Raw genomic sequence first — 12,731 nt, forward strand, 5'->3', positions numbered from 1 at the left:
AAAGAGCGAGAAAGTGGCCGAATCAGAGGAGATTAGTTAGGAGGCTGTTCCAGCGCTGAAAAACATTAAAGACAGTGCTAACGGCAGTGGCAATGGAGAGAGGGTGAGCGACGCTGAGAGACATTCTAAACAAAATAAAAAGGGTTTCAGTGCAGATTGGACTGAATGGATGAAGGAGAAGAACTTTCCAAAAAATATCAGGGTAGTGGTATATTGATGATGTATGTATATTATTCAAATGTTTTCAATTGCAGGGTGATCGGATTGAACAAACATAGAATAGGCAAGACGCAGGAAACTGCCTGCACAAAACTCTCGCAGGATGCCCACGGAAGACTGAACATGAGAACCCGATGAAAATGCAGAGCTAAGGTATTAATGGAAAGAAAGAAATACTGTGTGACAGGAGGAGCCCACCTGTGAAGGGCCAGAAAGAGAACCCACCATTCAAAGTAAAGGATGAATTACTCAGGCTTTCACATCCGGGGTTTGCACACAAAGTTAAAAGGCATATACTAATGTATGATATTAGTGATCTGAATGTAATGAGGGGAGCAGCTGGAAGTGACCAAGTGAAAGTCTCAGATGCATATTACGTCAGAACAATTCAAGTGAGGGGTTTTATTTGCTGACTTCAACTTAGTTTCCACAAGTAAAGGAGAAATAACACTTATCCGGCGAACGGGCTGATCACACAGGGCTAAGAGTGAGCACAGTGGGAGATGCGGTGTCGCTCAAGGTCTCCCACGGTGCTTCTCAAGTCCATCTAAAACTTAATGTTTGCTGGGGATGTATGTGGGGGGGGGGAGAGCTGAAGAAGCTGATTTTAAAGTTTCTATAGAAAAATCAACAAAGGAAAAAGAGCTAGAACAGTTAGGGGAAAAGATGAGTGAGAAGAGATTAGAGCCTACCAGATAATAAAATATTTAGTATATAATAGTTATTGTATAGTGCATTAATTGTATTGATGATATTATTGTCTATTATATAAGAAAATGTATATTATGTGATTATATATTAGTTTACACACAAGAGCGCACACACAAACACACACACACACACACACATATATATATATGTAATAGTGTTCTACTATACCTAAAGACACAGATCAATGGAATAACATAAAAAGTCAAAAAATTGACCCCTCCAAAAATAAGGATTTATTATACGGTAAAGGTGACATTTTAGTGTGAAAAAATAAATTATTCTGTAAAGGTTGTTGAGATAATTTGTTAACCATCTGGGAAAAAAAAGATATTGGATTCACATGTTACACCTGACAGCAGGATGGATCAAAGATTTTATATTAGACAACAGGAATTACAACAAAAACTCCGGAAGACACCATGGAGAATTTTTTTAATAGCTTCAGAGCGAAGAAGGTCTTTGTAAGTGTAACACACAACTTAGAAGCAGCATTTCACATCCTGACATTTAATTCCTTGCTCAAGATGCTTGGTGAGTCCTACCTTCTATGATGAATTTTCAAGTCCTTTCTGCAGCTTTCAAGACTCTCAGTAATCTGGTCCTGTCCTGCCAGCCTTGACTTACTGCTTTCCTAAATAAATACGTGTTAATCAAACCACGCTTCTCACATCCTGTTTCCAAAACTGGCTCATTCTCACTTGGATTTTTCCTATGCTCTTCATTGGTTAACCTATCCTTTTTCTCTTGGTTTGTGAAGCTTCTTTTCATTGAAGTTTTTTACTGAGATAATTGTAGATTCACATGCGGTTGTGATGCTTTTTGGTTAAATATTATGATAATATATATATATATATATATATATATATATATTTTTTTTTTTTTAATGTGGTATGCGGGCCTCTCACTGTTGTGGCCTCTCCCATTGTGGAGCACAGGCTCCGGACGCGCAGGCTCAGCGGCCATGGCTCATGGGCCCAGCCACTCCGTGGCATGTGGGATCCCCCCGGACCAGGGCACGAACCTGTGTCCCCTGCATTGGCAGGCAGACTTTCAACCACTGCACCACCAGGGAGGCCCGATAATCTATATTTTTTAATTAATTAATTAATTTATTTATTTTTGGCTGTGTTGGGTCTTCGTTGCCGTGCGTGGGCTTTCTCTAGTTGCGGCGAGCAGGGGCTACTCTTCGTTGCAGTGCGCGGGCTTCTCATTGTGGTGGCTTCTCTTGTTGCGAAGCACGGGCTCTAGGCACACGGGCTCAGCAGTTGGCCCATGGGCTTAGATGCTCCACGGCATGTGGGAACTTCCTGCACCAGGGAGCGAACCCGTCTCCTCTGCATTGGAGCAGATTCTCAACCACTGCGCCATCCAGGAAGCCCAAAGTCAAAGTCTCCATCTTGAGGAACTTTCCCATTATCAGGAAAAACATTTTTGGACATAGGGAAGGGTTCATGCATATTCTGATTACAGTTTTCATGACTCTTATTCTTGAAGTCCTGTTTATCCAAGTAATCCATGAAAGATGGCCTTTGTACTTGTGGTGAAGTTGCATTTCTTTTCATAGTTCCATCTTCTTCCTCATCCTCACTGTTTATAACCATGGTCCCCAAGTCAGACTCTAACATTGTGCTGTTATGTTCAGTCACGGTCTGGGCCCCTTCACTCATCGTGCTTGTGGGCCTCATGGTGCCCACGCTTTCCGAGCTAGTCTTCACCATGGTGTGGGAATACAGCTCATCTTCATCTGAATTTTCTTCTTCCTCTTCCAATTCTCGCTCTATTCTTCATGTCTTTTAGCCTTGATTTCCATAGCTTCTGTGATCAAGTCTCTTAAAATTGATACAGGTATTGCATTCCTGATAAAAGGGTGCTGTAAAAGTTGTGTTGCAGTAGCTCTCTGCTCAGGATTCTTCACTAGGCACTTTTTAACAAAATTGGTGAAATCATCAGAACAAAGTTCTGGCTTCCTGAATGTTGGTGGTGGGTTTGTGGGAATCATAAAAATAGCCTGGGGGTCCGGCAACAGGAGGAGGAATTCCCAGAGAATCAGACTTTGAAGGCTAGCAGGATTTGACTGCAGGACTTCGACAGGACTGGGGGAAACAGAGACTCCACTCATGAAGGGCACACACAGGGTAGTATGCGCAACGGGACGCAGGTGGAAGGAGCAGTGACTCCGTAGGAGACTGAGCCAGGCCTCCCTGTTGGTGTTGGAGGGTATCTTGCAGAGGCGGGGGGTGGCTGTGGCTCGCTGCCAGGACAAGGACACTGCCAGCAGAAGTTCTGGGAAGTATTCCTTGGCGTGAGCCTTCCCGTAGTCCGCCATTAGCACCACCAAAGAGCCTGCATGCTCCAGTGCTGGGTCGCCTCAGGCCAAACAACACTAAATATTATGATAATATTATAACAATATCGATAGGTGACATTACACCTAGGGAACGGAAAGACACAGAAGGGTTTTAAGCAGGAGAAGGACAATGTCAGATTTGCACACTAGATGCTATGACTGTGGGTTGGAAGATGAACTGGAGCCAGGCTGACTGGCTATGAGGCTTTTGCAGATATCTGGGTAGAACATGAGGAGGGCTTTGTTGATGACCCTGATGGGGAATGATCTGAGAGACATCAAGGAGGAAGAAGCGACAGTCTTGGCAGCTGGACTGGACACTCTTGTGCCCTGCCTCCCGTCCTCTTGGCCACTTTTTCTCTAGCCATTGCTGCAGCCACGAGATTCACGCAGAAGTAACCTGAGAGCAACCTCGCTTTCTGTTCCCAGTGCTACACCCAGAGGAACCCACATGGCCCCCCTGTATGCACAGCCCAGATGTGCGGGGAGTTAAGGCTTCATGAGGTGAACTTGACAACAAACGATGAAAGCAGTGGGTAAATGCTTTCTGCTTTCCTCAGTCAGAAACATTCTAGGGCAAATTATACCCTGTCCTCCCACAGTGCTGGCAGGCTTGAGCCTCGGTTTCCACGGGAGTGACCAATGTCAGGACACGCCCTTGTGTTGACCTTCCCTCCTTCCCTCTCTCTCCAGTCCCCCACTCCTAGTCCCTGGGATCACTGTCAAATTCTAAAACCCTTCATCCAAACCCTTGCCTCAGGCTCTGCTTTCAGGAGGATTCCATGTTAAGCTGGTGACTGACTGCATAGGGGTTGGGGGGTTGGGGAAAGAAAGCAGGCAGGGATGACTCCAGAGTCTCTTGTATGGGTGACTGAACCGATAGGGGTATCACTCACTATTAATGGAACACAGGAGGAGATGGGTTTCTTTGTGTGCAGTAGAGGCAGAGAGTAGGAACAGATGCTCATCTTGCCATAGCTATTCCCATCACAATGCCTGATGCTTTGCAGGTGTTCAAAATATACTGAAGTTGTAAGTGGAGAGAAGAGGCAAACATTGGTGCTTGGTCCACATTTGTATCTATTATTAAGTATGTACTGAAAGTTGGGCTGGATGTTGGCCAGGTGGCTGTGAAGGGTGGTGGGATTAAAAGAGGAGATCATGTCCTATCATCTGAGAGAATTATATCTTAGTTAAACATATAAGACATACACAAATGTGAAATAATTTGAAGGATTTTAGAAGCAATATATATTAACAAGTAAAAAATATATATTATTTATATTAGCATGTAAAAAATAAATATAATTCACACCAAGTAATAATTACCTGGAGAAATAAAGATTAGCAGTAATCAAGGTTGGCTGAGGTTAATCTTATTGTCTTGGTTTATTTTTTATTTTTTTGGCCATGCCATATGGCTTGAGGGATCTCATTTCCCCAACCAGGGACTGAACCCAGGCCGCAGCAGTGAAAGCCCCTAACCACTAGGCCACAAGGGAACTCCCTATTGTCTTGGTTTAGATCACTTTTCTTAATCTCATAGGGTTTTTATTTATTAATAGTGGTCAGATATGGAATGCCATAATTATAGTGAGATTTCATCATCAACAAAGTTTCCTCTGTCTCTTATTGAACTTGACAACTTTCTTTTATGCATCTGCTGATTCTTTTGACAAGTCTCATCCAAGAGTTTAGTTTATTTCAAAAACTGGCAGTGAGTGTTTAAAACTCTGCAGAGTGGTGAAGGGGCAATCATCTCACTATAAAAGTCATACCAGGGGCCTACCTGGTGGCGCAGTGGTTAAGAATCCGCCAGCCAATGCAGGGGACACGGGTTCGAGCCCTGGTCCGGGAAGACCCCACGTGCCGCGGAGCAGCTAAGCCCGTGCGCCACAATTACTGAGCCTGCGCTCTAGAGCCCTCGAGCCACACTACTGAGCCCACGTGTCACAACTACTGAGGCCCGTGCGCCTAGAGCCCGTTCTCGGCAACAAGAGAAGCCACTGCAAAGAGAAGCCTGTGCACCGCAACAAAGAGTAGCCCCCACTCGCCACAACTAGAGAAAGCCTGAGCACAGGAATGAAGACCCAACAGGCAAAAATAAAAACAAATAAATTAATTAATTTTAAAAAACCCTCCCCTTTAAAAAAAAAAAAAAGTCATACCGGTATAACCTTCCTCTTCAATGCAAAAAAAAAAAAAATGAGTATAGAAACATTTAGCTACATGTTGATACAATTCCATTGTGGTTTTAGTTTGTAATATGAAATGCAGAGCCATTTTTAAAAAGCTTCATTTGACTTGAAATCGAGTAGGCTTTGGTTAAAATTCTTTCATTTAATCATGAATGAAGATTCATGTCATGTCAGGGAAGAGTCTCCTGACATGGTGCCATATCCCTCTGCTTAGTTTCTATCCTCCCTGTAGTCGAAAGTATTCAGCCTTGTCCTTCAATTTCCAGCCATTAGAGGGCAAGGCTGCTGCAGCTAACAGATTCTAAGACTTGTTTTGGGAGAGCCTGAGCGAAGCAAGCATTTTTCCAATTACACACTATCTAATTCAATTTACAGTTATTAGAAAAACTGCCAGTTATTTCATGTTAATTTTGACATTTTCATAAGTACTTGAAATTAGAATTCAAGCTGAGATTCCAATAAATCTCTTAGATGTTTTACACTTACTTTTCCTGTCTTTAGACTTCACGAAATATTTTTAAGAACACGTTTGGAGGTCGTTCTGCCTTTGGGGAATTTATGCTGTGTATGTAAAACAGTTGGGCAGTGAAAAAATATTACAATTTGGCAAAGCAAATTGAGGAAAACTACAGAGGTGTGCCAGGTTCTGGAAAACAAGTGTAGGATATGAAATGCAAAATTTTAACACAGATAAATCGAGCCATTAGTTTTTTACTTTATATAAAACTTCACCGCATAACTTCTTTGAATAGCAAGCTCCCTGGCTGCACTTAAAAAACATTATTTTAAAGAACATTTCCTGACTGCATTTAAAGTGTAGTTCTATTCATCCATGTCTTTAAATTTAGCATTTATTGTATTTTATGAACTGGCCTGCATTTAAAGAGTGACGCACATCTCTTTGGAAAAATGGCATTGGATTCTAAATGCCTCATCGGCCAAATAAGAAGATGTCTTCATGCTAAAATATTTTATTCATCAAAGTACTTACTCTCTGTTTTATTGCCAAAAGCACGCTTCCTAAAGTGAGATCTTAAATGTACAGTATAATATAATCTTTGGTTTCCCACTTCAGCTTAAAAGAAAGCCTGACTTAAGACCTACACAGAGTATTCATAAATGCAACAAATCTTACACTATACCATCAAACTCTTTTAATGACATTTATTTGCACAGGCCAACTAGAAGTCTAACAAATAAAAAAATTCCTGAGGGGAAGGCAAATAGAGTGTTTCCAAATGTGCAGAGGATATAGAAAGTAAGCTTCTAGAAGATATTCGGGAGGTATATCTCTCAGTAAAAATAGCTCCTGCTAATACAGACAAGAATGGATGTGTTGTTATTTCTCAGTAGTTCTCAGCCTTAGCTACATGTTGGCCTCACTTCTGGCTTTTAAAAAGTCCCAAAGCCCAGCCTGCACCCCTGACCAATTAAACCAGAATCTTTGGGTGTGGGACCCAGGCATCGGTAGTTTTAAAAGCCTCCCAGGTGATTCCAATGAGCGGCCAGGCTGAGAACCACCACCTTCATAAATCTGGGCCATCTGTCCCAGCTGGGGTGCAGGGCTGAGCCCCCAGCAAGGAGGCAGCTGCAGCTGGTCGCTGACTCACAGTGAGACGTGGGGGTCCGGAGCTCAGCTGACAGGTGGCCAGCGCGATGCACCTGGCTGCGCTCTGGCAGCTTGGATTTGATGCTCCTGATGGGACCTTCCATTGAGAAAGCAGGTCAGGCAAAGCTGACTTGGCAGCCTCCTCGGGGACATCTGGAGAATCGCTTCTCAGTCCCAAAGCTCCTTGCCTCCCTAAACCCTCTGCTCCAGCCAAGCTGGGTGGCTGACCATAGCGCAAGCCTCGGGCTCTCAGGCTTTTACACCAACGCTCTGCTGCTGCGGTCCTCCTGACCCTCACCCCTGCCTGAATCTGCATCCGTCCCCAGAGACTGAGCGGCCACCTCGTCCAGGAAGCCTCCCGCAAAGATCCCGCCTCTCGCTGATGTTTCTTCTCCTGAATTCTCCAGTGTCTGCATCATTCTTTTGCTAATTAAACATGTCCCAGCCAATGACAACTCCTCAAGTTTGGGTCTTCTGTTGACAGCCAGGCAGTTAGCAACTGGAAGGGCAGTGAGGTGCCCCCCCAAATGTAAATGCTCCCCCATCACCGCCCCTGCCCCTAGAGCTGCTCATCACACACGATCCTCACTCCATAAATACCTGCTCCTTGATTGTTTATCTCCCACTTGATCACTGCAGTAGCCTCAGATTAACTGGAGCCCTTTTCTACTCTATATTGAAGCTAAAGTAATTGTTTTCCAAAATGTAAGTTTTAGGATCCCATGTAAACATGCTCCCCCATCCCCAGCCCTGCTTTAAATCCCTTAGTGTCTCCCAGGCCTCTTGAACAAGCCCTGGGAGGTTCTGTGGGGCCCGACCCCTGCCTGCCCACACCGTGGGGTTCAGCTCTCCCTCCCTCCCTCAGCTCACCCCACTCCGGCCTCCCTGCTTCTTCCCCCGTGCTCACTTTGCTCCCTTCTGCCACAGGACCCTTACATGTGCTGTTCCCAGTGTCTGGATATTCTTCCTTCTCCTCTTTCCCTTCACATCTCAGTTCAACCATCACTTCTCTGACTTCTAGACTTGCCAACTACCCCATTCTATGCCTGGACAGTGGCACATCTCTCTGTGTTGTAAAATGTGATGCAGTTACTATTTCACATGAATCTGTGTGGTTTTGGGATTAATACCTGTTTCCCTCTCAGGACTCTGAGCTCTGTGAGGACAGACACAGAGGGGTCTATTTTTGCTCAGCGTTTTATTTCCAGTTCTTATTATTATGCTTGTCACACAGAATACTAAATCAATATTTATTGAATGAATAAATGAATGATAAATGCGTAGATGGATGGATGAATAAGTCACCCATAGGAGTAAAAGTAAAATGTATGACTGGCCCCTTGGTTTTGCAGACCAGTGACAGGAAAGCCACAGTTTGGTGCCACTGCATGGCAGCACGCCACAGTGGAAAGCCAGACGTGGGCTCCCCACCGGTGGCTGGGACAAGCCAAGTTTCAAAATGCCTGTCATGCTCACAACCCCTCCACAGTCCCCTCAGTCCCCGCAGTCCTAGGTGACACTGTGGTGGGCAGGATAATAGACACCAAAGATGTCTACATCCTTAATCCCTGGGACTTGTGGATATGGGACCTTATACAGCAAACAGGATTCTGCAGATGTGATTAACGTTAGAGTCCTTGAGATGGGGAGATGATTCTAGATTATCTGGACGGGCCCAGTCGATTCACAGAAATCTTTAAAAGTGGAGAACCCTTCTCAGCTGGTTAGAGAAATGAGATGGAAGAAGGAGGCGGAGAGGACTTCCCTGGTGGTGCAGTGGTTTAGAATCCACCTGCCAATGCAGGGGACACGGGTTCGATCCCTGGTCTGGGAAGATCCCACATGCCACAGAGCAACTAAGCCTGTGTGCCACAACTAGTGAGCCTGCGCTCTACAGCTGTGAGCCACAGCTACTGAGCCCGCGAGCCACAACTACTGAAGCCCGCGAGCCACAACTACTGAAGCCCATGTGCCTAGAGCCCATGCTCCTCAACTGCATTGAGAAGTTCACGCACTGCAATGAAGAGTAGCCCCTACTCACCACAACTAGAGAAAGCCCACGTGCAGCAACGAAGACCCAACACAGCCAAAAATAAATAAATTAATTAATTAAATTAAAAAAAAAAAAAAGAAGAAGAACGGGGAGAAACGTCAAGCTTGGGAGGTACTCAACCCACCACCATACTTGGAAGATGGGAGGGAGGGAGCCATGGTTTAAGGAGCGTAGATGCCTCTAGAGAATGAGAATGGCACACGTCTGACCACCAGCAAGAAAATGGGATCTCAGTCTACAATCACAGGACATGGAGTCTCAACCACTCAAATGAACAGGGAAATGGGTCTTCCCCTCAAGCCTTCAAAAAGGAATCAGCTTTGGAGACTTCCCTGGTGGTCCAGGGGTTAAGAATCCCCCTTCCAATGCAGGGGTTCAGGTTTGATCCCTGGTCGGGGAGCTAAGATTCCACTGTGCCTCGCGGCCAAAAACCCAAAACAAAAAAACAGAAGCAGTATTGTAACAAATTCAATAAAGACTTTAAAAAATGGTCCACATAAAAAAAAAATCTTAGGGGCTTCCCTGGTGGCGCAGTGGTTGAGAGTCCGCCTGCCGATGCAGGGGACACAGGTTCGTGCCCCGGTCTGGGAAGATCCCACATGCCGCGGAGCGGCTAGGCCCGTGAGCCATGGCTGCTGGGCCTGCATGTCCAGAGCCTGTGCTCCGCAACGGGAGAGGCCACAGCAGTGAGAAGCCCACGTAATGCAAAAAAAAAAAAAAAAAAAAAAATCTTAAAAAAAAATCAGCTTTGCCAACACCTTGAGTCTAGCCCAGTGGAACTGGTGTCAGACTGCTGACCTATAGAACTGGAAGATTAGAAATGTCGGTAGTTTAACCCACTAAGTGTGTGGTAAATTGCCACAGCAGTTATGGGAAATGAACACAAACACTATACCTGGAGGTGACTCCATCCCGTCCCATCTGTCTGACCATGCCCTTGAACACAGCACGGATGAGACTTGTCCCAGGGGCAGCCAAACATGACTTATGGCTGGTCAGAGTGACCAAGTGGACGAATAAGTCACTCTTAGAAGCCTGAATGTGAGGTACAGAGGAACACCAGGAAGCATCCGTCGTGGGAGCAGAGAGGAGAGCACAGCAAGCGGCTAAGTGTGTCAAGAACCGGGGAACAGGGAGGAGGGAACCCCTGGGCTGACCGGGTGCCCACATGACCCGGTCGCTGGACCCGGCTCCCGTTCTGAACCACTTCCAGGTTTCCCGCAGGGAGGCTGAGTTGCACTCTGCTCTTTGCTCGTCCCATGCGGCCTGGCTCTGCGTGGCATCTCCTGGCCTTTGCTGGAAGTTGTGGCCATTCTGTCCTCATTACTAGATACATCCCAAGGATAACTCTTACTTTTCTCTTCTCCTGAGGCAACCTGAGTGGACCTGAACTCCTTGTAACTAAGGCAGCCTCACACACTTCCTCATGTTCAAGGTTTGGTCTTATCCACTTAGCCTCTCGGAGTTGTCTTCCTAGTCTACACAGTAAGTCCCCTACATACGAACCTTCAAGTTGTGAACTTTCAAAGATGCGAACGTGCGCTCACATGTCCAATCAGGTAAGTTAGTTCATGTGTCTGGTGTACATTGTCAGGTGCGTGCATCCTCTACAAGTGGTTGTGCTTTTCTGTACTTTACTGGACAGTACTGTATAGAATACAGTGGGACAGGATCTTTATTTCAAGTCCAGGATGTCTGGAAGCAAGCCTAAAAGCAGTGGTGATGTAGCTGCTACTACTGTACTTTTCAAGGTACTGTACTGTAAGATTAAAAATGTTTTCTTTATTTTTTGTGTTTGTTTTTTACGTATTACTTGTGTGAAAAGTATTATAAACCTATTACAGTACAGTACTGTTGATATATATACCGAGTGTGTTAGTTGGGTACCTAGGCTAACTTTGTTGGACTTACGAACAAATTGGGCTATGAGTGCGCTCTTGGGATGGAACTCGTTCGTATGTAGGGGTCTTACTGTAAAAAGGGGTTGAAGTGGGGGTGCTAATACCTACACCAGAGGATGCCCTGGGGATGAATGTGCTAATATGGGGACAGCCCGCTGACTGCATCAAGCCACACACTTGGCTGTGTGTGTGGTTATTCGGTGACATCTCAGGTGGTGGCTGGTGGCGTTCTGTTCTCCCCTCACAAAGGCTCCAAGCTCACGGCTCTCTCATGACCCCTCCTTTCCCCCAAAATCCTTTCGTTGTTTTCTTCTCGCCTCGTGCCTCTCCTCCTTCTATGCCCATCAACTTCTCTGTCCCAAGCTCCCAGGGATACTCCCTGTATCGCTAAAGGGCAGAACTGGTCTTTGGTTCTAAAAACACCTGCGACCCCTGCTTTCAACATACTTCAGGACAAATGGACGTCAAAGACATCTCTCTCTGGGGGGGCTCCTTTGTCCTCTGCATGGCTCACAGCATGTCAGAGCCTGCCGGCCCCGCGCACCTCTCCCCACCACCCCTTGGGGGTCAGAACTTGCCGCTTCGGTGACTTTACAACCGCGTGCCTACACCAGCTTAAGTTTCCAAGTAAATAAACATGGGACAAATGGGTGCCAGCAGGCTAGGATCAAAACGTGTCTCCAGCTGTTGGGAACACAAAGAGAAGCTGTTTCCTTAGAAACGGATTCCCAGGAGAAGGGGTCTAGTGGGGCTATCTGAGATCTCAGCAGAAGCTACATGGACCTGACGGTTCAGGACACGGCCCAGAGTGGCCTGAGCCACAAGAGAACAGCAGCCCCTGCTGGCTCCCCAGAGGAGAGACGCTCCCTGGATCTATAGAAAAAAATGGTCTCGTGGAGCCACTGATAGAGCCAGGGGTGTGAAAGCATCAATGCTGAAACATGTTTTGTAAAGTTTTAGCTTTCAAAGCACCTCTGTATAGAATGTTCAATTTATTTTCTCAAGAAGCCTGTGATACAGGCAAGGTAATATGTTCCCATTGTACAGATGAGAAGAGTAAGGTTCACAAAGGCTAAATCACTGGCTGAGTCACCCAGCTAGGGCAGCCGAGAGCGCAACCTAAGTACACCATGTCCTGGGCTGTTAGGTCAGCCTGCAATCTTAAGCCAAATTTGAACTAGTTGGAGACAAAGAACTTTCTTACCTTCAAAGATTTGGAAAACAGAGATATTTACTGAAATACGTAAAAAGCAGATGATCCAAATCCCTTATTCGTCTTCCTTTAAGAAAAATGATGCTTTAGGGATGAAGGCACAGCCTAAGATTTCATTCCCAGGACAGCCTCAGCCAGTCAGGACAGAGTGGAAATTTCCAGAAATGAGTATTTCATACATACACTTCCAAAGCTAAAGGATGCTCAGAGTCCAAAGCTTTCAAGCAGATTAAAATGCATAGCTTTCTGAAAATCTTTGCTGACGCTGGCCAATGTTCAGGCTTCTCCAGAATCCAAATGGGCCAACGTGATTTACTGAATTCTTTATGAATTAAGAAGCTGTAAATTACCATCTTCTTTTTTCAAACATGCATTACTTTCCACGCTTTATAGCCAAGATGAATAAACAGTATCACAGAGGCAGTTTTCTCCCTGGGAAAATGCCCTCCTCTCTCTTCCTGCTCTTCAAATGGAGGATCA

At 45.4% G+C, this 12,731-nt stretch overlaps 2 protein-coding genes across 2 annotated transcripts in view; both read right to left on the reverse strand.

The window, feature by feature from the left end:
* UST (uronyl 2-sulfotransferase) overlaps nt 1-12,731 on the reverse strand; it is a 293,926-nt gene that overhangs the window by 88,566 nt on the left and 192,629 nt on the right. The gene's annotated exons all lie outside the window — the stretch shown is intronic.
* Nucleotides 2,283-7,400, reverse strand: LOC132500384 (serine/threonine-protein kinase 3-like). The gene is given in 3 exon segments (XM_060115396.1): nt 2,283-2,710; nt 2,713-2,938; nt 7,086-7,400. Coding segments are annotated over 3 exon segments (969 nt in total).

Source organism: Mesoplodon densirostris, chromosome 12 (assembly GCF_025265405.1).
Source record: "Mesoplodon densirostris isolate mMesDen1 chromosome 12, mMesDen1 primary haplotype, whole genome shotgun sequence".
NCBI lineage: Eukaryota > Metazoa > Chordata > Mammalia > Artiodactyla > Ziphiidae > Mesoplodon > Mesoplodon densirostris.